This window comes from Aethalodelphis obliquidens, unplaced genomic scaffold, assembly GCF_003676395.1.
Source record: "Aethalodelphis obliquidens isolate GAN/ISIS:26980383/991018 unplaced genomic scaffold, ASM367639v1 scaffold69, whole genome shotgun sequence".
Lineage (NCBI taxonomy): Eukaryota > Metazoa > Chordata > Mammalia > Artiodactyla > Delphinidae > Aethalodelphis > Aethalodelphis obliquidens.
Window position 1 is genome coordinate 585,544 of NW_020838013.1, and position 21,962 is coordinate 607,505.

At 60.5% G+C, this 21,962-nt stretch overlaps 1 protein-coding gene across 1 annotated transcript; it reads right to left on the reverse strand.

The window, feature by feature from the left end:
- Window positions 1–80: 80 nt before the first annotated feature.
- On the reverse strand, window positions 81–18,093 carry RAB3IL1 (RAB3A interacting protein like 1). Its single transcript, XM_027090281.1, has 11 exons — window positions 17,853–18,093; window positions 9,416–9,662; window positions 8,907–9,002; window positions 8,743–8,820; window positions 7,854–8,074; window positions 6,490–6,616; window positions 6,283–6,395; window positions 5,983–6,006; window positions 4,710–4,809; window positions 1,931–1,997; window positions 81–1,108 (listed from the first exon to the last, which is right to left on the reverse strand). Exons 1-11 carry the CDS (start codon window positions 17,861–17,863, stop codon window positions 1,026–1,028), a joined length of 1,167 nt encoding a protein of 388 aa, XP_026946082.1. The 5' UTR covers window positions 17,864–18,093; the 3' UTR covers window positions 81–1,025.
- Window positions 18,094–21,962: the final 3,869 nt, after the last annotated feature.

The following is a 21,962-nucleotide window of genomic DNA, read 5'->3' on the forward strand; positions in this document are numbered from 1 at the left end:
TTCATTCCTTCAGATGCCCAAGCCTTGGCCCAAGCCCCAGGGCGCAGGAGTGAAGGCGCGTGGCTGCCTGGCCTCTATCAACAAAGCCGTCCTTTATTAAATAGAGATCGCGTTACATTCCATTCAGAGGAGGAAATCGGACGTGGTGAGGGATGTGTCCAGGTTGGACCCCGGTACTGAGTAGCCTGCGAGGGGGGAGGAGGGGCCCGGGTCCTGCCTGCCCCACCCCAGTCCTGTGTACCGGGCTGGGCGATCTCAGCCTCCGTCGTCGGAACGGTCATCCACAGCTGAAAACAGGCCCGGGCATCCTGAGGCCTGTCTGTGTTTTACTTTGGGAGGAAAGTGCCCCGATCCTCCCAGCAGTGGTGGGGGCGAAGGCTCCTTGCAGCATCGGGCTCAGCTGGCGGGAAGGAGGAAGGTCGAGCGGGCGGGCGGGAGGAGGGCCCCTGATACATCTTAAGGATGTTTTGGGGCCATTGTCAGGCAGATACAGGATGGAGTGGAAGACAGCCAGCGAGGCCCCCGTCCGCCCCCGCCCGCTCCTCCTAGCTCTCTGGCCCTTGGGCACAGCAGGCCCACCTGGGAACGAGGTGAGGGATGGCCACAAGGGGGTGCTGGTGCCCAGGGCTTAGGAAAGGGGGGGTGCGGAGATACCCTGGAGATCTTGCCAGTGAGGCAACAGCATGCAGCAGCTCCTAGGACTGGGGAGGGGGTGCTGGCTGTCCCAGGGGTGCCCTCCCAAGGGCTGAGCCCCTTTGTACGGCTCCCAGCTCCTTGGTCTTTGGTGCTTTCTCGAAAGTCTCCTGGTGGCTGTAGTACTACGAGGGGGGAGAGGTCACCTCCTGAGGTCCTGTCCTGGGATGGACATTTGCTGCCGGCTCAGTGCTGCCTCCACGGCCTGGCCATTCGTCCCTCTGGTCAGCTTCTGGCTCAGGGCTGGCTCTAGGACCCCGTCTGTCTGTCTGTCTCTCCTGGGGCAGGTGTTGGCTCCAGCTCAGAGACCCCCTCCAGGCCTGGGCCATGACCTAGGCCTCCTGGGGGAAGAAGCCAAGCTTGGCCAGCGACATCTCCTTCCTCAGCCTTGTGATCTCCCAGAACATGGGCTCCGCTGCAGGCAGACAGAGGGTGGACAGCTCAGTGCCCACTCAGGGTCGCCTCAGGCAGATGGCCTGGCCTCTCCCCCGGCTTTGGGCAGGGCAGCTGGTGGGCACCCTAGGACTCCCCAGTCCCTGAGGACAGATCTCAGTGAGTAGCCGGACCTCTTTGAGGTTCCACTCTGGGGGCTTGCAGCCCGGGAGGCATGGAGGTGACGGTCACCTCCACAGCCTGACACGCACACGCACGTACACACTGCCACACACTTGGACAGACTGCAAATGCTCTCCAACCCCTGCTCCCGGGGCTCTCCAGCGACCCTGCACAGGGCCTGTCCCTGGCCTGGCAGAATGGGGGCAGGGGGACAACGGATGGACAGAGGACCTGTTGGGCAAGGGCGGGGAGTGTCTACAGGGGGAGGTGGGCGAGCCGTGTCCAGCCACCACTTGGAGGTCCACGCGGCGGGAGAGGGGAGGAGATTCACAGGGGAGGCCCCATCGTGTAGGCCAGGCCAGTAACAGGAATGCCGTCACTACAGGCCCGGGGGGCTGGAGAGGTTTCTGAACGGGAAAAAGCAGCTGGATCCAGGTATGTGGGGGCACCAGGCTGGTTTTCCCGGTAAGGCAGAGCCCAGGAGGCTCCTTCTGCTCTTCCTCTCTCCACAGGGCTCAGCAACAGGAGCTTCCGGATCGCTTTGCTAATCTACGACCTTCTCTCTCGCAGAGTCCTCCTCCGACGGGGTGCAGCAAAGCCCTGGGGTTGGCCCGGCCGCCCCGCCCCGCCCCGCCCTTCCCCTCCCGGGCGCCACCCCCAGCGGCCACCAGGGGGCGCTCACCGTCCTGCCGCACCAGGCCTTGCTGGATGTAGCGGATGTAGGTGAAGAAGTTGCACACGGCCGTGATCTGTGGGCAGAGGGGGCAGGGTGTGACCCCCCGGCCCTCACACTTGCCCCCTCCCCCCCCCAAAAAAGCCAGGGTGTATCGCAGACCAGAGCGGGAAGACCCACGTCCTGTGAGACTCAGATAATTCTGGGCTCTAACGTTACAGTCAACAGCAGCACTAGTGCTCCTAATAAAACAGATAGCGACCACTAAGCATAATCGAGTACGCGTATCCGGTGCGCCAGACGTGCCCATCATTCCCAGTCTACACGTGGGGAGCGCTGAGGCTCCGAGAACGACCCCACAACGCCTGCGGAGGCCACAGAGCCTCCACTTATTAAGTGGCTGAGCTGCAAAGATGAAACCGGGCAGGCTGCCTAGAACCCACGCTCCCCGGAGGGGCCTGCTCGCTCTGGCTACTGGAGGCCCCGGCCAGCCAGGCCTTGCCAGGTGCTATTCGTAATGCCAGGAAAGGTGAGGGGATCAGAAGCTGCTCACCTGGCTGCCCTGGATCCCCACCTGAAGCCCCCAGTCTGACCTGAGGCCTGCTCCCAGCCAGGCCTGCGCCAGGCACTGGGGACCCCGAGCTGGCTCAGACCTGAGCTCTGTCACGAAGACTCTCACACCTTTGAGAGGGCGCTGTTAGTGCCCTTCCCAGGCCCCTTCCCCAGGCTGGGGCCCCATCTCCCCACTGCTGAGAATGTTGGCTGCTGGTGCCCCTCTGCACCCCATACCCTCACAGACTTTAGCCAATGACTGACAGGCATCTTGGGTATAAAAGGCCACGCCCGTGCCTCAGGGTGGAACCCACTCTGGGCTCCAGAGCCCCTGTGGATCAGACTGAAGCCAGACTCCAGCTGAAGCCTCACCTTTGCCTGTCCTTCCCCCCACCCCCATTCTGCCTCCTGAGAATTGCACACCATCTCCATCTTAGGCTCTGCTTCTAGGGTACCCAACCTAAAGCAGGGTGGAAGGCAGCTGGCAGGTGTGCCCACAACTGCCCATGCTGAATACCCAGCACTTTGGGGGAGGGACAGCAAGTGTGTGGGGGCCACAGGCTGGGCAGTGGAGAAAGCTGAGGGAGGGGCGATGCTCCTGCTGGGCCCTCAAACACACAGGAGCCCTTGCCAGGAGGACAAAATTGGGTGCAGGGGGTTGGTGGCCCTGGCAAAGGCAGGGAGGTGTGAGAGAGGCCAGGTGAGGGGACTAACCCAGTGTGGCAAAGGTGCCGCCTGGGAGGGCTGAGGAGGGGCTGCGTAGGGCCGGATGGGATGGGCAGGAGAAGCTTGGGTCCCAGGCCCTGGCATTGCTCAGTGGCCAGTAGGCCCTACCAGAGGCCCGTGACTAGGGAATGGTGGGGAGCAGTGTGGCTCTCTCCCCAGGGCTGCGCTTTGGGGACAGAACTTTCTTCTCCCTATGGATTCCACACTCCTTGGTCTCATCAGGGTGGGGACCACATCCGAGAACTTCACACCCTTCCCCTCTGCCTTCCCAGCTCTGCCCAGGACAGCAGACACGTAGGCCTGGCAGAACAACGTTCTAGATGTAATTTTCTAGGCATGGGAGCGTCTGGCACAGATCCCCTGGTTGGGATCAGAAAAAAACAGAGGTGACCCATGGCCACCGAACAAGGCTCTGGGCACAGATGCAGGGGGTGGAGACTGCAGCAGTTAAGAGACTGGATCCAGGATGGGGAGACCTTCGGTCTAGGCTGAGTGGCCTGGGGTGCACCCCTTTCCTTTCTAAGGCTCAGACTCCCTCTGTAATGGGAGCTCAGCTCGCTGCTGGGGGATTTGCCAGAACAACATGCTGGGCTGCCCGGCAGAGGCTGTCAGGACCCGACAAGCTGACTGTGCTGGTCAGTCTACTGCCTGATGATGGGCCATTTGCCCACTTTAGTCCCATCAGGCACCTCTAGTAGGTCAAGGGGAGGAGACGGTTCCTCTAAGAGGACCTTCCACACCACGTCACCTTTGCACCAAGCTTCAGAGTTTTCCAAACTTTTGTTCTTTCCAATCTTCTTCACTGTCTTTGAAGGGACAGAGGAAAGGGGTCCACCCCACCCTCATCCCAGCTCAGTGAGGCCCCTTGATCCACTGACCCTCACCTGGGTCACTCGGCAGGTGAGGGCAGAAGCTGGGATTCCTGGAGGCCCCTCAGAGCCCACAGCTGACTGTCAGCCTTGTGTGACAGACAAGCCTCAGAACCTTCTCCAAAGCCTGGGGCCGGAGCCAGGAGTCAGGAGCCTGGAACTCTAGTGTCACTCCCTTGATTAGGTTATATTAAACGACAGAGCTGATGGGTGTCATTCCCATGATTACTTTTCGGCAAGCAAGAAAATGGCCACCTCAGTCCTTCAACCACAGGGAACTGACTTCTGCCAACAACATGTGAGCTCAGAAGAGGACCCTGAGCTCCAGAAAGGATGCAGCCGCTGATACTGTGACTGCAGTCCATGAGGCCCTGAGCAGAGGCCCCAGCTAAGCTGTGCCCAGACTCCTACCCAGGGAGTCTGTGAGATACTAAATCGAAGTTTACCACTAAGTTTATGGTAACTTGTCACACAGCAACAGCAAACAAATACACCGGCTTGGCTGTGTGGCCCAAGTCATTCTCGTACCTCTCTGAGCCTGTGCCCTGCTCTGTAGATTGTAGGTTGTGCAGCCTGGGGCTCAGAGTCCCAGCCCAGGGAGCCTCTAAGGAGCCAGGTAACACTCCCATTGGATGACTCACTCTGGCCCGGGAGGACGGTGAGATGTAGTAGTGGCTCTCGGAGTCCCCAAGCCGGATTCGGTGACGACAGGCGCAGGCCAGGCCACTCAGGGCACATGTACTAGGGAAAAGCAGACCTCAGGACCATGGGGACGGCTGGGGCTTGCCCACCCAGCTCATCCAGGGAGGACGCAGCAGCCAGAGAAGGCACAGAGGGAGGGGGAGGCAAACACACATCAGGGTGGGGCCTGGCATCCTTTCCCCTGGTCCCAGCTTCCCAAGGAGCCTGGAGGCAGGCCAAGGAGGAGGGCAGTCTCAGAAGTCCCTGGGGGAGACCTTTAAACCAAGCTGGACCCCATCCCTCAACCCCTCACCTCACCCCTGCTGGGCAGGAGAGCTTGGTCAACCTCAGGCCAGATGTACCAAAGCTCCACCCTCTGCCGCCCCTAAAAATGCTGCCCCCTACTTTACTAGGGCCCTCAGACCCAGTCATCCCTTCCTCCTAAGCAGGAGTCTTTTCTCTCCTCCACTTAGGTCACCAAGTCCCCAGGCTAGGTTCTGCCAATAGGACCTTTTGCCCGGATGCCCTCAGTTCCTTCCAACCAGACTTCTGCCTCATCTCTGCTTTTCTTCTCCATGTTACAGCCAGGGGCTACTCCAAAAACCCACATCTAGCCCATTATCTTTCCCTGCTGCTTCCCTACTGCCCAGGAAATAGTTATGGAGAATCCCGAGTAAAGGAAGGTTAAATAGGCTCCTTGGTTGCAGGACTTATCAGAGCCTTTGCTGCCTCCAGGTTCACTGTGACTCTGATTGGACCAGGGAACCCTCTTTTCAGGGAACGTTAATCGATGATTTGTGAAATGCTGGCCTCAGTGGGTTAAAGCCCAAACCTCACTTGAGGCCTTCACACTCTGGCCCCAAACACCCTCTGTGGCCTCAGCCCCAACCCCATGCCCACCCACCCCACTGCTCCGCCCACCGATCCAGTCGTGTTTCCATTAATATTCCAGCTTCTCATACCTCCACTCATGCTGTTGCTTCTGCCTGAAAGGTCCTTCCCTGCTCAGCAAACTGCTATTCATCTTTCAAAACCCGGCTCAAATGTTCCCCTCTGTGACAAGGCTCCCACCCAGGGGCCTCCCTCGCAGGCCCCAGTCCCTGCCCTTGCTCCATGCTGGCAGCTTTGCTCTGCTGCTGGCCCTGCCCAATGCCAGCTGAGAAGCAGGGAGGACAAGATGCCAGGGCCATCGGGTCATTGTCAGGAGGTGGAGTGAAAAATGACGTCACTTACGTGTCAATCGGGGCCCGGAACCCACTGTGGGAGAGAGGGGGTAGGAGAGAGATGCACGTCAGGCCAGCCAGGAAGGAGGAGACCCCAGCTCCATGACTAGAGGCAGCATGTCTGCCAAAGATGCCTCCTTGCCTTGCGCGGAGGCAGCCACTGTCCCTCTCTGGTCAGGTGCCCCTGCCCACCCCCAGGTCCCACTGCAGGACCCAGCAGGCAGGCCTGAGGCTCAGTCCTCCCTGGCCACCCCCTTGGTGCAGCCCAAGGCTATGCGGGCCCTTCCCGGGGGCAGGGTGCTAAGCTTACTTGGTACGGCCACACTCAACAGCGGCCACCTTCACCGCGGGCAGTGTTTGCGAAGCCACGGGCTCGATGGTGAGCGTGTTGTCCTCCACGGCGGCCCGTACCAGGGCTGAGAGCTGCGGTAGAGCAGGGAGGAGTGGGAGGTGGTGAGGGGCTGGCCGCCGGCTGCAGGGCCGGGCCCCCCGGCGGGCCACCCTCTGTCTGCCTCACCTCCTGCATGGTGAAGTCCAGGCAGGGGCCCACGTCCTCCCGGTACACCCTTTCCAGGAAGGGGGAGGTCTTGTCCAGGGTGGGCGATTCCCTCCAGGCTTGGAACTCTGCAAACGGGGTCGCGTCCCCCGGGGGGGGAGGGGGGGCGGGGGGGGGGGGGCAGGGCACTGGGGGGCCAGCATGGCAGAGACAGGCAGAGCCCCAGGAGGTGGGGAGCCAGGGAGGATGCAGGGCAGGCCCCAGCGGGCCTGTCCCCTGTAGCCATGCAGGGGACCCGAGTCCCAAAGAAGAACTCTTCTCTTCCCCTTGCACAGAAGAATTTAGATTTGGAACTCAAAAGTTTCACTTCCAAGTGTGTTGGAGGTGTGTTGCCAGTTTCTTGGCCTAGAGAATTAGACTTGGGTCCAGGGTCTCATTCTGAAGACCCTCGCTGCCTCCTTGAGGAGGGTAAGTTGAAGAGTGACACCGCAGGTACCCGCAGGTACACACAGGGACCTGACGGGACGCACGGCACACGCAGGCATGCGCACACGGAAAGGAACACACACAACTCGCTGGCTGCCCTGGGGCACATGCAGAGGGAGAGGCTGGGAGGGGGCAGAGGGAGCGGCCCCTCTCCGGAGCCTTTACCTGTCGGGAAAAGGAGAGAGAGGTAGCAGAGGTGGGGCCCACGGGCAGCTCCCCAGGTGGGAGCTGCCAGGCCGGCTCGTAGGTGAGGTGAACCGCCTTGCTGGGGATCACGCAGAGGAGCAGGGAGAGGAGAGGGGGCAGCCCGGGCTGGGCCGGCAGGACAGACAGACAGACAGGTGCACAGAGACAGACAGAGGAAGGAGATTATTAGAGTCTAGCCGGAAGCTTAGAGCTCAGGAGGGGATGGAGAGGCCTGGCCTGCACCTCCTCCCTGGACGCTCGGGAGGCCTGGGGCAGGGCAGAGCTGGGGCCACCTTGGCATCAGAGACTCCAGGAAGCTGAATCCCACTACAGCCTTCAGGGGCGTCCGCTGGGTGCAGCCCTGAGCTGAGCTCCTGATGCCCACGTCCTGTGGCCCCAGGAAACCCCATTTACGCGAGGAGACTGAGGTGCTGACAGGCGGCTTCACTTGCCCAAAGACCCGTGGCCAAGGGCATCACAGCCACTGTCCCGCCTGGACCAGGTGCCCCACGTACCCTACTGAGGGCCCAACACCTCCTATCACAGGGAATTCAGGCAGCCCTCACAGCCAGAGGACACAGAGGCCCAGAGAGGGTAGGACACACTCCCCGTCACACAGCGGGGTCCAGGCGGGTCCCCACTGGGCACCGCTGCCTGGCTGACAGTGGGCACTGCCTCCCTTTCCTGTGACCACTGCCTGCCCGCTGCCCCTCACCTCTTTGCCCTCCTTGTCCAGGCTGGGGGCGTGTCCTACCGCGGTGCACACTGCGGGGCAGAGGGTGCTGCTGGTGCTATTATGACGCAAGTGGCCCTTGCGGGGTCCGGCCTTGGTGGGGCTGAGCAGCTGTGGGTGGAGCTCACGGTTAGGAGAGGCTGGTGTGGACGTGATGACCAGTGTCTTCAAGGCTGTCACCTCTGCTTGCAGCATGTCGATCTGGCCGGGAGAGACGGCTGTCAATATTAACCCAGGGCTGAGGCTGCCCCGGCTGCCACTGCCTGCCACCCCAGCTCAGGAAAGACCACCCTGAGCACCTAACTCCACCCGTTATCTTCGGAACAGCCTCTGGGTTGGGGGCTGAGATACCCTTTCCAAAGATAGGGAAACTGAGGCTCAGAGGAGACACAGCCTGGCTGAGGTCATACTGGGAGCCAGGACTCTGTTAGGTACACGTATCTGGGAGCTGGCTGGGTCTCCCACTGAGGGGCCCCCAGGAGCCAGGAACAGCCCAGCCCTCCCATTTTACAGATGGGTAAATGAGCTCCAAGGGATAAAGCTACTTGCCCAGGCTCACACAGCCAGCCTGAGGTTTCTGCTTTGTAAAGGCGGTATGGGACGGAGGAAAAGAAATTACAATGGCCACAGGATCCTCCCAGCCCCTGAAAAGGCCCCCAGAAAGGTCTCCGTGGTACAGCAGAAACACAGCTCGAGTCCCAGGGAGCTGGGCTCCCACTCCAGCGGGAACGTTTCAGTGGGGCCATCTCGGATGCCTCTGCCCCTCCCTGCTGGCCCCCCAGTCCATGCGAGGGTCCGATCGGGTGGCGGAGGCCGGCGCTCGCAGGGCTCAGAGGTGGGCAGGAGGTCTGGGCCGGCGCGTGCCTCACCTTGCCCCGCGTCTCCTTCAGCTGCTTTTCTGACGCCGCCTGCTTCATGTTGGCTTCTCGTACCATCTTGTGGGCTTCCTGGGAAGACGGCGGGCTCCACGTGAGGGGCAGGCGCGGACGGACGCCCAGCTGCCCCGCCCCCTGCCCGCCGCCCCGCCCCGCACCTCGAACAGGCTGGCCGTCAGCTCCTCCAGCTCCCGTTCCAGCTGCCCGCGAACCCTGCACAGCCGCTCACACTCCGCATCCTTCAGCTTCAGCTCCTGCGGGGCGGGCGTGGGCACGAGGGAGGGCGCTGTGAGCCCCGCAGCGGCCCCGGGCCTGGCGCCACTCCCGGGGCCGCCTTACGTGCGCCTCAGGGCACGAGCTTGCCTCCTCTGTGTTTTACAGATTAGAATGCTTTTTCCATTTAGCTCAGAGCGTGAAGTTGGACCCCAACTGTCAGTTTGTGAGAGCCTGGGAACGGTTTTCAGAGATGTCATGACTTCTAAAAGTCGTTTAAAAGTCACAAGAAAAACTGTTTCTCCTTCGTTTGGGCTGCCCTCCTGCCCAGCACAGGCCTGGCAGGTGGCCTTGACAGGAACGTGACGTCTCTGGCCGTTGGGTGAGAGCCCACGGCCCCTCAGGCCGGCCCCTCACCGCCCCCCCCACTCCGCCCCCCGCCCTCAGAGCCCACCTTCTGGGCTTTGTGCAGCTCCTCCTTCAGGAACTCTGAGCCCTTCTCTCGGATCTCCATGGAAGAGCTGCGCAGACGCAACACGTCCAGCCGGGTGGCCGCAGGGTCCTCCTCGCCTTGGGCTTCCTTCCCAGCAGGGGTCTCCACCAGGCCTGAATCCCTGTGGCTTTTGCAGGGGCCCACACTCTTCCAGGGGACTGGGACAGCTTCAGGGGACGGTGGGTGGCCCTCGTCCGGGTGGGGCTGGCTGTGAGGCAAAGAGCAGATACAGGGTGGTGTCCCGAGGCCTGGAGAGCTAGAGAGCTGAGGCCAGGGACCAGCCTTGGGCAATGCACCTGCCACTCTGGGCCTCAGTCTCCCCATCTGTAAAATAGGCCATCACGGGGGTCGTCACAAGGGCAGAATGACCAAGCACAGGGTCTCCTGGGGGCAAGGACAGGCCTCATTCATCTTTGTCAACCATCCCCTCCAGCCCAGGACCACAGGAGGTGCTGAGCACACAGCAGGTGCTTGTTTGCCCAGCAGATATTGTAAATGCATGCCTGTCGAGAGCCCGAGTTTCCCCCTGTACAAAATGGGGACAATCCCAATGGCCCTACCTCAAGGGTCACTGAGTGGATCAGCGATGTGCAGAAAACCTTGGCACATGAGGTGATTAAGTGGGAACTGCCTTCATTGCTATGGCTCATGCATAGTTTATGCAAATTCGACGCCATTTAGGGTGGACCAGAGAGGAAGGGCCTAGCCAGGGCAGGCAGGGCCGGCTGAGGCAGGAAGGTTCTGCAAACAGCCTAGGCAAGGCAGCCCCACTTCCTGCTCTCTGGACCATGCAGGGGGGCAGTCCCAGCTCTCTGCTTGGTCTGCCTTGTGACCTCAGGCAAACACCCCCTCTCTCTGGGCCTCAGGACCCTCTTCCCTCTGAAGCTGAAGACCCTAGAGGCGGTGCGGGGTGGGGGCCGCCAGCCGCTGCCCACCTCCCATCCACGCGCCCCCCTTCGCAGCAGACCCTGAGGAGGGAGGGGAGGAGCGGGCTGGGCCGTGGCGGTTTGTGCCAAGACAGCACCCTGGACTCGCTCACTCAGCAAAAGCTGGCGGCTCCTGAGCCAGCAGCTTCTGAGCTGCAGCGGCTGGGCCGAGGCTGGGGGCTGGGCTGCTGATAGCAGTGGGGAAGTGGAGGGGAGGGGGCCAAGAGGGGCCCACACGGGAGGGAGGAAAGACAGGGCCAAGGGGTCATGAAATTCAGGATGGCGGACGGGAAGTAACACAAGGCCAGGGTCTCTCCGGTCCCACCTCCCTGTCTTCTGGGCCCTGGGACAGTCACTAAGCGGCCCCGGAGCCTCAGTTTGCCCTTAGGTAACACAGAGGGCACCCAGGGACCCCAGCAATGAGCCCATTTCCCGACCCTCCGCATGGCCCTGTCCAGCTGCCCAGCCCAGCCTGCCATCTGCTGGGACTGGCCCCGAGTGTGGCCTCAAGGTTCCTGGGGCTGGGTCCTGCCTTGCTAGGACGTGGGGCTTTGATGAATAAAGTGGGAACACACACCCACCACTCCATCAACAGTGTTTATGCCGGACAGGGATCTTTCCTAATACTTTGCTTGGGGGGGGTCTAGTCAGGAAGGGGGGCAGTCCCTGAAGCTTAAGGGTCTCTGGCAGTACTGTGGCAGCCCCAGGCTGGGGTCTGCACCCAGGGGACTCATGAGGGTGCTCTGCCCGTGTTATCTCATTTAAAATTCTCAGCAGCATTCATGGTATTGTTCCCATTCTACAGTTGAGGGACGGATGCTCAGAGAGGTAATGGGACTTGCCCAGGGCCACACAGCTAGTCGGTGGCACTGGTGGGACAGGCGGCCAGGTCTTCAGTTCAGGTCCAAAGCTCTCCAGCCACAGCGGACAGGCAGGTGGGGTGTGGGCTACAGAATTTTGCATCTGCCTTGGGATCAAGGGCCGCTGGGCCCAGGGGCATCCAGGAGGCTCCTCCCTGGCTGTGACAGGAAAATCTGACCCAATTCCAGCCCAAACTGGCTTCTCAGCCTCTGCTCAGGCAGAGAAACTGCCTCCCAGGAGGGAGGCCAGGACTGGGGGAGCTGTGGCTGAGAGCACAGGCCAGTCAGGCACGGCCGGGTCCATGCCAGCCTCTGACCTGGGGTCCACGCGAGCCCCTGGGAAAGTTGCTGAAATTCTTTCAACCTGCTTCCCCGCCTGTGGGATGGCGGTTAAAACCTGCAGGGACACACTGAGAATCCGATGAGGAAGTCACTGGCTACAGCGCCAGGTAAATAGTGGGCTATCTGCCAGGTACCTCCACCACCTCCACCATCCCTGCCCAGGCTCTTGTGTCCTGCACCTGAAACCCCAGGCCCTGGGGATGTACCCACTGTGGGAACCTGGAGGCCTGGGCCCCAGCCCCACTTCCTCAGTTGAGAGAATGGCCACAGTCACTCAGGCTTGGTGGGGACCCCATCTCGGGACTGCCCACTACAATAGAATGAGCAGGAACTACAGGCCAAGGGCAGGGGTTGACTCAGGGACAGCACAGGGCACAGGGCAGGATCCCAGGTCTCAGACACCTAGCCCCACAACAAGGACCACCCTGACATTGCCAACACCGCCTGCCTAGGGGAACAAGGCCGCCAGCCCCTCCCACGAGGCCTGAGCTTCGTCCACCAGTATGGTCTGGGCCTCTGGCCACAGTGGAGGACTCTCCAGTGGGTCCCAAGGGCACGGGCTGGGGGTGCGTCCAGACGGCCCCCATCATTTTCCTAACAGGCTCACTTTGGTCTACTTCTGGGGGGATGGCGCCCTATTTTGCAGCCAGAGGAAACAGTGGTCCAGGGAGGCCTGAGACAGAGTGTGACACCCTCCCCCTGTCCCTGGTGGAAAAGCCCATGAGCAAATCCTCATGGCAGAAGGCATGGGAACAGCAGGACCACCCTGTGGTCACCAAATGCCCAATGCCTGGGCCAGGGGTGCAGAAGCTGGAGGGAAGGAGGGTCCACCCTGTACTGAAATCTGCAGACCCTGCCCCTCACACTTCTGGGCTATGAGGCCAGCTCCCGTGACTCAAAGTTCAGATGAAGGAGGGAGCCCAGGCCCCTCGGGTCCACCCAAGCCAGCATCTGCTATCTCCCACACACTTCAGTCTCCTAGACCAGAGGCCCGAAAATCCGGGTGTGAATGCCTGGGGGCTGGGGAGCTCACTCCTTGGGCGAGCACGGGTTACCACTGGAGTCCTCCTGCCGTGCACCTCCCCTTCCAGTCCAGGTCCACGGCCCTGTGCACAAACCTTCTCGGACCCCATTCCCTGCAGACACAGAGTTCAGTGTCCAGGACACACAGCAGGGCCGGCTAGGAAGGGGTCTGCTCGGGTAGGGGGGTGGGAGATACTAAGAGTCAAGGTCAGAGGTAGGTGGGGGTAGCCAACATCCCCCATCCCGAAGCCAGCCCTGCGGCCTAGAGCCCAGGGCAGCTCATACAGGAAAGGCCCCACTGGGTGACTTCCCCAGGAAACACACAAGGCAGGGGAAAGCAGTAACCTCAATCCTCACTCCCCAGGCCACCCCGAGGAGGGCCAGCAGGGCTTTTGTCCCCAAGCAGAAAAAATGGCGAAATGAGGCCCACCCTGGATTCTACGGTCCCCAGTCACCCAGCAACCCCACTGGGCCAGGAGGGCCTGAACGGAGCCCACTCCCGGGGCCAGATGGACCCAGGTAGCGTCCTGGATACCCTTTCCCAGCCCCAGCCCAACCAGCCAGCCATGGGGTCCTTTTGCCCTAACCTCCCCTTCTCTGCCCCCCAGTGCCCAGGTCACCTCTTTGAGTTAAAGACCCCTCCCCTGTGCTAACAGGCACAGTGGGTTCATTAAGTAAGCAGCGGGGAAGCCAGTGAAGAAAGCACTGAAAACCAGGGGAAGGAGAGGGCTGGGAGGGCAGACTGCGACCCTCACCCTCTGCCTGGGGCCACCAAGCCCGGGTTCCAGGGCGACTACAGCTGGTCTGGTCTGCAGGAATTCTGACCCAGGGCGCAGCTCAGGAACAGCCATGGCACAGGGGCCCAGTTCAGAATCACGCTCATACACTTATGGGCGGTCCAGTAAGCCCTGAGGACACTGAGGCTGACAGGCAAGTGACTCTCGTAATGAGGCCAAGGGGTCCCAGGAAAGGTTTCGTGTGTAGGGTCCCCAACCAACCAGCAAGCCCAGCCAGGCTCAGCCTACAGAGTGGCCAAGTCTTCAGCTCCAGACCCACAAACAGATCCGATTCTCAAGCTCCTGTTCACGTCCACGCCAGCCCACCACTCCACATCCCCACAGACGTCATTGTGTGTCAACTTGCGATGTTGCCACAGGGAGATGCTCTCGCCAGCCCAGTTTGAACGACGAGGCACCCGAGGTTCAGAGAGGGATGGCGACCTGGCTGGAACACACAGCAAGGAAGTGGCAGTGGGGAAACTGAACCCAGAGTCCAGGCACTAGTGCATCATGTGAACTGTCACCCAAAAAAGTCAGGACTGGCAGAAAGGGGATGAATGGTGGTTTCAGAGAAGTGAGGCAGGATGCAGACGGGGGTTTGAGGAAGTTGGAGATAGTGTTTGAGTGGTGGTGGTACGGTTCCACCCAAGGCTGCCGTTCTAGCCAGGCAGGCTCTGGGCTGGGAGGGGACACACAGAGGGGACACACAGAGACAAAAGACTTGGGCGGGGGTGGGGAGGAAATCAGGGGAGGACCAGGGGCTGGAGAGGGGAACAGAACAAAAGTTGCAGTAATTAATATAATGAAAAACGGAGGCCAAGGTGAATGAGAACAGCAGTGCCCACTGAGAACAGCAGTGCCCATGACATGACTGAGGAACTGGGAGGGGGTCTTTCAGGGAAGGTAAGGGGCGTGGCTGAGGCACTGGGGAAGTGGTGGCTGAGGGGAGGCACCAGCCCAGAGGGAGCAGCTGCAGCCCTGAGCCTGGATGAGGGGTGGGTGAGAGAGGAGCTGAGGGCCAGAGAGCCAGCCTGGAGACCTGAACACGAGCCATCAGAGGCGCTGGAGGGGAGGGTTCCAGAAGAATGGGAGAACAGGGTCATACGAGGCACCAGAAGAATGCCGGGAAGTGAGCCAAGCGGGACCCCCAGCATAGGAGAGGGTGGGCCTGGACCGCTCCAGGAAGGGGGAAGCAGGTGTGTGCCTGGTAGGACAGGCAGCAGGAGGGAGGAGGAGGTGAGGAACAGCTTCAGGGTGGTAAGCAGGGAGGTCAGAACACCTGAGGCAGGGGGGCCAGGCCAAGCCTCTCCCTGCCATAGCCCCAGGCCTGCCAGCCCAGCCCAGCGCAGCCCAGCCCTGATGAGGGAGGGAATCCAGCCCTGTGTCTCCACCGGAGGTGGCACAAGGCCTGAAAGGGTGGAGGGCTCCCTCCTCTACTGAGGTAGAGCAGGGCACATGGCACACACCTCACATCTGCCTGTTTAGTCCTAGAAGAATCTGACACCCCAAGCCCTCAAACATCCAACACATATGCAGTGAGCACCTATCGTGTGCCAGGCACTCCACCGGCCCAGACCCACCCAGTGTGCACAGGTTCTGGCAGCCACATCACCAAGCCCCCTTCTCATCACACTTGAATTCATTTTGCTTCCCTTCCCCCACCCTGTTGAGCACAAATCCCGTGTGGGGAGAGTCTAGGACAAGCAGGACTCTACTGAGTGCCACAGACAGATGTGCTGATTAGGGACAGCAGGAAAGACGTTTCCATCTGTTGAGGGGGAGGTGGGAGGTAGTTAAATCATGGAGGGCTTCCAGGAGGAGGTGACAGTGAAGGTCGCAAAACCCCTTTCTCCTGCTCTTGACCCTGGAGCCCCTAGGCCATACTTCAGATGCCATTTCAGAGCCTGGAGTTCCCTGTGACTTACTCCTTAAAGGCAGGACCTCACAGATCCAAGCTCCTTACGATAGCCAAGGCCCAGAACAGTTAGGTGACTTTCTCAAGATCTCACAGCTCATCTGTAGCCCTGCAGCTCCCCAGCATCCTGCCTGCAGCAAAGACACAGTCTCCCATCCCTGGGAGGTTGGGGTGGTCTTTCTCATTCCTGGGCGTCTATCAGAGCCTGTCCCTCCCTTTCTAGGGAGGTATGATTAGCCCCATATGTCAGATGGGGAAACTGAGACTGAGGGGCTACACCAATGTCATGTGGCCACTTAGTGGCAGAAAACGAGCCCAGAACCCAAACTCTCGGCTCTGATGACCAAGTCTCAAGTGCCCAGCACTGTGTTAGCAGCAGAAGTACCCCAGTCACCATCCTCACCCCATCACCAGGAAGCCGGCTTGGCACCCAAGACTATGGACAGGGGACACTGTGGGGGAGGGGGAGGGGAGCAGTCCTGTTTTGGGGGAGCCACCTCTGGGTTCTGAGTTCAGGGCCCACACTCAAGGAGTCCCAAGGAAGAGGGTCCACCTGAGCTCCTGTAGAGTCCTGCCACTTCCACCCACCCCAGGGGAGCAGCCCTGAGTCCAGGGCCAAGAAGGTGAACTGGCACTATGACCTGGCCATTAACAGAGCAGTCACCCAAGAGACGTATCTCTGTTGTCTTCCAGGTAAGGAAACCAAGCCCCAGAGACATCAATGGCTTAGCCAGAGTCACCAACTCCTCACCCCTCCTAGTCTAGAAGGAAGGGTCCCAAGTATGCACTTGCCCAGAGGTGTCACAGCAGCTCAGTCAGTTACCCGGGCAAGTGTGACCTGAGCAGCGTGCCTCCCAGCTGCTGCTGGGGTCTGCATGAGCTCGTAGGACCCCAGGACCCCAGCGGGTGCTGGCAGCTTGGCCCCTGCCTCCAACATCCAAGTAAGGGGGCCATGAAAAGGCAGAGCTCAAGGTAACCCCAAAACTCTGCCTCTCACTCCCCAGATGCCCAGCTCCTCGTTCTGCCCCTCATGCTTTCCATCTGCATTTATGAAGCACCTACTATGTGCTCTGCACCCAGCTACACCCTGGGGGATCCAAGTAAGCCACACTTAGGATCAAGCGGGCGTCAGCTTGGCAGCCTGGTCCATCCAGAACGGTCCCGGGACTCTTGGATCCAGTCTTTAAAGTGAGCATCCGTCTACTGGCACCTCCCAGACTTGTCTGTCTGGCTCCAGCCTGGACGCCTCCAGGAAAGGACACTCTCTGGGCCTGGATTACCTCCACCATACAACCCACACATTTCACCTTGAGGCTCAGGGCAGTGAGGCCATACTCTCAAGATCACACAGCAACTCGGTGGCTGTGTTTTGCCTGGGCGCACCCAACACAAGGGGTCACGAGCTTCCTCCAGAAGCTCCTCAAGCACGGTTTACCCCAGGTGGGATCTCCCTGACCTCTCCAGCTGTCACCAACCCACCTCAACCACCTTCTCCGTAAGCTCAGTCTCCTTCCCCCAGGGCGCAATTCCACAAGAATCCAGGCTCTGCTTAACTCTCTCCCTTTAAGAGTCTCACGTGTCTCCACACCTCACCCCTACCAGGAGCCCATTCTCTCAGGAGCCCCTGCTGGGGATGACTCCCCAGCCCTCCCCTAGCATCTCAGCTCGAACGCCGAACTTCGCTAGGTGCCATGGAGTAAAGTGGATCTAGCCTGCATCAGAACTCTCCAGCCCGCCAGCCTCTCCAGTGGGGCTTCCCTCACTCCCCGGCTGTGGCTGGGAGGAGCCCTGTCCTGGGACCACCCATCTGGCCCCGTTCTTTCCAGGAGTACAACCCACCCCCACTCTGGCCACATCTCCGCCAGGACCTGGTCTTTCCAGGCTATGGGGAGGAAGAAGTGTTTACCCAACTCCATGAGAAGGCCACAGCTTTTCTGCACATACAGGGAAAGGGTCCCACACCTGGTTGCCCAGGGACTGGGACCACCCCTAAGAATCAAGGAACAGATATGGGTAGTGGAGCCACTAGTCCAGGGCCCAGAGTCTGCGCTGCACCCCTCCAGGCTGCAGGGAGGTCCCACCCGCCTTTGAGCTCAGCAGGTTCCAGGAGCCCCAGATGGAAGTTCACCAACTTGCAAGCGAATGTGGCAGAGACCCAGTCCCCCCTTTCGCAAATGCACTGCTTTTCAAGGGTTCACTCAGCCTGGGGGTCCCTCCTCTAGGTGCTTATCCCAGGCTTATTCTGGCTTGCACTCCGCCGCACACCCCCTTGCCCCCATCTCACTTGCGCTCCGGACAAGCTAGGAGTTGGCGCTGTCACTCCGGGACGGTCAGCAGCCCACCCTTCACAATTTCTGCCCCCAGAGAGACCCCCTGAACCCTCCATGCCGAATGTCCTTCCACCCCAAACCGGCTCGCCAGTCCTCGTGCTACAGCACGGGCAGGGATGGGGGCGTAGAGCACCTCCCGGTAGGGGTGCACACACTGCAGGGAACCCCCCCCGCACCGTCCCACCCCCAGAGGCAGCCGCGGCCCGACCCCGCGCGGACCTACCCGCTCCACATACTGGCGACTCGGGGCGCCCGGGCGTCGGTTCCCCGCGCCGCCGCCGCGATCGCCCAGAGATCTCCCCGCGCCGCCCCCGCCGCGTCCCCGCCCGCAGCCGACTCCGCCCCGGGCCAGCCAGGCTGCCCCGCCGCCTGTCAGTCTTGCCCGCTGCCTGTGGGTCTGTGCGGCCCGGGCTCGCGCCCCGGCCCCCAGTCCCTCTGCGACCCTGCCCTCGGCGGGTCATGTGGCCGAGGGGTGGCCCAAGGACACGTGCCCTGCCCCGCCCCCCCGGCGGCCGACGCGGAGAGCTCGCGCGCGCTCCCGGCCCAGCCCCGCTCCGGCCGCCCTCCCCGGACAGTGCGACGGCCCGAGTGGGGGAGGAGCGGGTCCCCATCATCCTGCGGCCAGCACTGCTCTCTGACGCTCCCAGCTTACTCTGCTCCAGACATCCGGCGCCTAGCGCGGCCCAGCGCAGCACCCTCCCAGGACCACCCCTGCTCAAGAGCCTACCATGGCTCCGGGCTTTCAGCTCCCAGATTCTTAGCGGACTGTCACTCAAGGCCGGCAGACACCCTCCCACCCCCTCACCCGGCCCTCCGGCCATCACTCCTTCCCTGGCCTCCCTGCTCTGCGCCTGTCTCTGGGCAACTTCCCTCCTGGTGAGAAGCGGAGCTGACCCCAAAACTAGTTTTCTCACTCCTACTGAGTGCATTTTCTGAGGGAGGCCGCACCTTTGGCCCAAGTCTTCAACCCCAACCCCGCCCCCCCCCCCCCCCCAACCAGGGGCCTCCCTTCCTGCTCTGAACAGATACTGCCCATCCTTACCTTTGCCCACCATCTACTCTCTGGGAGAATTGCGCACGCGCGTGCGCACACACACACACACACACACACACACACACACACCCCTACCTCTGTCAGGTCCCACATCCTCTGCAGATTCCCTGAACGCTGGTCTAGCCTGTCCCTCCACCCCTCTGTCCTTCTGTCACCTTTCCTGAGCCCTGACCATCAGCCTCAACTTCAGCCTGGGGCTGATCCAGTGAGAGCATAACCCCGCTTCCCTCCTGCCAGGGACCATGGCTCCCAGCCTCTGTGTCTAGAGGAGGCCTGGGAGGATGGGAGGAAGTACTTCCCTTCCAGATATTGCTAGAACTTGGGGCACTACCCTCAGACCCCGAGCGGGGGCCCCAGGCTTGAGTTTATCACGTCTTCATCTGGGGCACGCATTTTGAATGCATGCATTCAACCACCCCTTCTGGGCACAAACTGTGGGCCATACAAGGGCTGGGGACCCAAAAGGAAACTGCATAGACACAGGCTCTGTCCTCCTGGGGCTCCAGTACAGTGGAGAGATGTGGGGTGGGGACCTCCACTTCCAGGGCCACTGCCTGCCCAGGGCACACCTTGCCAAGTGAGTGGTGTCTTAGTTCAAATTAGAGAACGGTACTCCTTTCCTAGGTGGGCATGGCCCATGCCAAGGTACAGGACTTGGTGAGTGGAGGGCAAGCCAGACTTGATGTCTGGCTCTCATGCCCCCTTGGCTGGTACCTTGTGCAGTGAACAACCTGGGCAGCCCTCTGTGACGTCCTTTTCATTCTGCCCAGACCTCCTTCACTCTGCAGGGCAATTGTTTCCACAGCTGTGGTTTCCCAAGGGCAGGGACCAGGTCCTCCTTGGGGCTGTGCTTCTCCACCCACCACAGCCCAGCCCAGGGTCTGGCCCAAAGCAGATGTCATTATGTTTGTTGACGAATCCTTCTCCAAATAGTCTTGAGCAACTGCTGTCTTCCTGGACCTTGCTCTGTTCACTCTTTAGGGGAATGGGGAGGGGATGACACAAAAGGAGCTCAGAACAGGGCGCTTACCCTCCAAGTCGTCACAAGCCCAGGCAGGAGATAAGACCTGGTCCAAGTCGTGGTAACCCGGACTGGTGGGAGATAAGGGGTGGAGGGGGTGTCAGTCCAGGGCTATGGCCCCAGAGGAAGGGTCCTCAGCCCGGGAGGACCGGTGGGCTGGGGAGACTCTTGAGGGAGGCTTTGAAGGACAAGTGTGGGGTCACTGTCACCACCCCAATTACTAGCCAAAAATATCCCATGATCTATGCAGCTGCTTAGGACTCCCAAGGCCTAACTAGCTCCTCCCACAACTCCTCAGTTGAAAAAGATGGGCTCAGAGAAGTTAAGGAACCTGCCCAATGTCACACAGCCAGGGATGGAGGGGCTGTGACCCCTTATACCAGTTTTCTGAAAGGACAGCCCAGAAACCAGAGGGGCTCTCTGGCAGCCCCAGCTACATGCTGTCAGGCAACAAGAGGAGCCTACTAGGTGCCTGACCGGCAGGTGGGGAAGAAAATATAAAAGGTATGTCCTCTGCCCCCAAGCCACTGCCCTTCCCAAACTTCCCCCTCACCCCTGCCATCCTTATCCCCAGCCTGGCAGCCTTGGCCACAGACCCATCCAGAAGACTGCCAGCCTAGATGACCCAGGCCCTGATTCTGGACTTCAGTTCACTGTGTGACCAAGAATGAGTGTCTTGCCCTCTCTGAGCCTCAGATTCTACATCTGTACAACCACCAAGTTGGACAAGACAATCAGGGCCACCCCTGGTGCCGACCTTGTAGAATGCTCATGAAATTCCTCATAGTTCTATGCCAGTCCCCTGTCTGGAGCCCCGCCTCTCACCCCTCCCCCAATGCCCCTGCTGAGTGGCAAGATTCCACCATCCCCTCCGCTCACCTGTCTGTGTCCCAGGGCTGCTCTCCCAAGTTGCCCTTGAGTGCAAGGCCCAAACCTGATGGGGCGTAGCGGACGGTCCCTGAGCTCATTGCCAGGAACACAGGGCATTTTTCTCGAGCAGGGCACTCAGTGCGTTCCTTAGCGGGGTCCATGGCTGGAGGGCCAGACCGAGAGTGCCTCTGGAGACTGCCAAGCGGGGAGGTGGCAGGAGCCTTCTCCCCGCTCCCAGGCTGAGACTCACACTAACCTTTGCTATCTCTGAGGAGCAGTGGCCAGTGAGGGAGGCGCCTCCCAGACAGGCCTCTATCTCCTTAAACCCAGTAATTATTAACTCCCGTGGCTCAGCAGACAGCATATGAGGCTGGGCCCCCCTCCTAAGGAAGGTGAGATACCTTGAAGGGAAGTGAGAGCCTCGCTCTACATACCTAAGGCCCCAGGTTTTTACCGGGCCCGTGGATGGGGCTGCCAGTCCTCTTCCCACTCAGGTTGGCAAGTTGAAAAGAGCCTGTCCAGCTTTGACCCTGTCACTAGTTGGCTGTGTGGCCTTGGGCAAGGCCCCCGCTGCCCTGTGGTCCCTGGCCTCAATATCCCCTTAAAACTATTAACCGCCAGCAAAAAGGGACCAGATGGTGTAGCAGTTAGGAACGCAGACCTGGATGGAGTCAGAGAGGTTGGATTCAACCCCACTCCCAGACTGTGGACCCTTGCGCACATTAGGCTCTATGCTGCAGTTTCCCCAACTATAAAGTGGAATCTCTCCCTCTGAGGCACATCAGGCCAGCTGCTATTGCCCAGACATGCCCTACACCCCCCTCTTCCCACATTCCTCACACTACCCCCTCTCTGCATCCTCCACTCCAACCCACCCCCTCTGATAAAATTCTCTTTTGCTCATACCCCCTCCTCCAGGAAGCCTTCCCCTCTGGATTGCTTTCTCCTCTGCAGGCGTTGGGCTGGAGCCCTCAGACACGTGGTCCACCTTGTGTCATGAACAGTGCCCCATGGCACTGTCAGACACCCCCCACATGAACTGAGTGACCCCATGGGCAGAGGCTGGCCCGCGCTCATCACCAAATCCTCAGTGGCCCCTTGCCTGGCACACAGTCAGCCTCAATCCACCCGTGGGATGGTTTGAGTGTTCCACCCTATCTCATTTGGCCTGAATTCTAATCGGGAGTTCTGCCATTCCCTTGGCTGTGTGACCTTGGGCAAGTCACTTAACCTCTCTGGGACTCAATCCCCACAACTATAAAAATGGGAACAATTCTCCCCTGTGAAGTTGTGACTATCAAAGAAGATAACATTCATGAGGTGGCAGCCACAGTGGACACTGAGTTTCCTGTCCCCTTCTCCCTCGCCTTCCCTCTTTTTTCCTGTCA

Coding starts and splice junctions, on each gene's coding strand:
- RAB3IL1 (XM_027090281.1), bottom strand. Junction 8,821..8,906: donor TGACGGCCAGCCTGTTCGAG/GTGCGGGGCGGG, acceptor CCGTCTTCCCAG/GAAGCCCACAAGATGGTACG. Junction 1,109..1,930: donor AGGCCTGGTGCGGCAGGACG/GTGAGCGCCCCC, acceptor GTCTGCCTGCAG/CGGAGCCCATGTTCTGGGAG.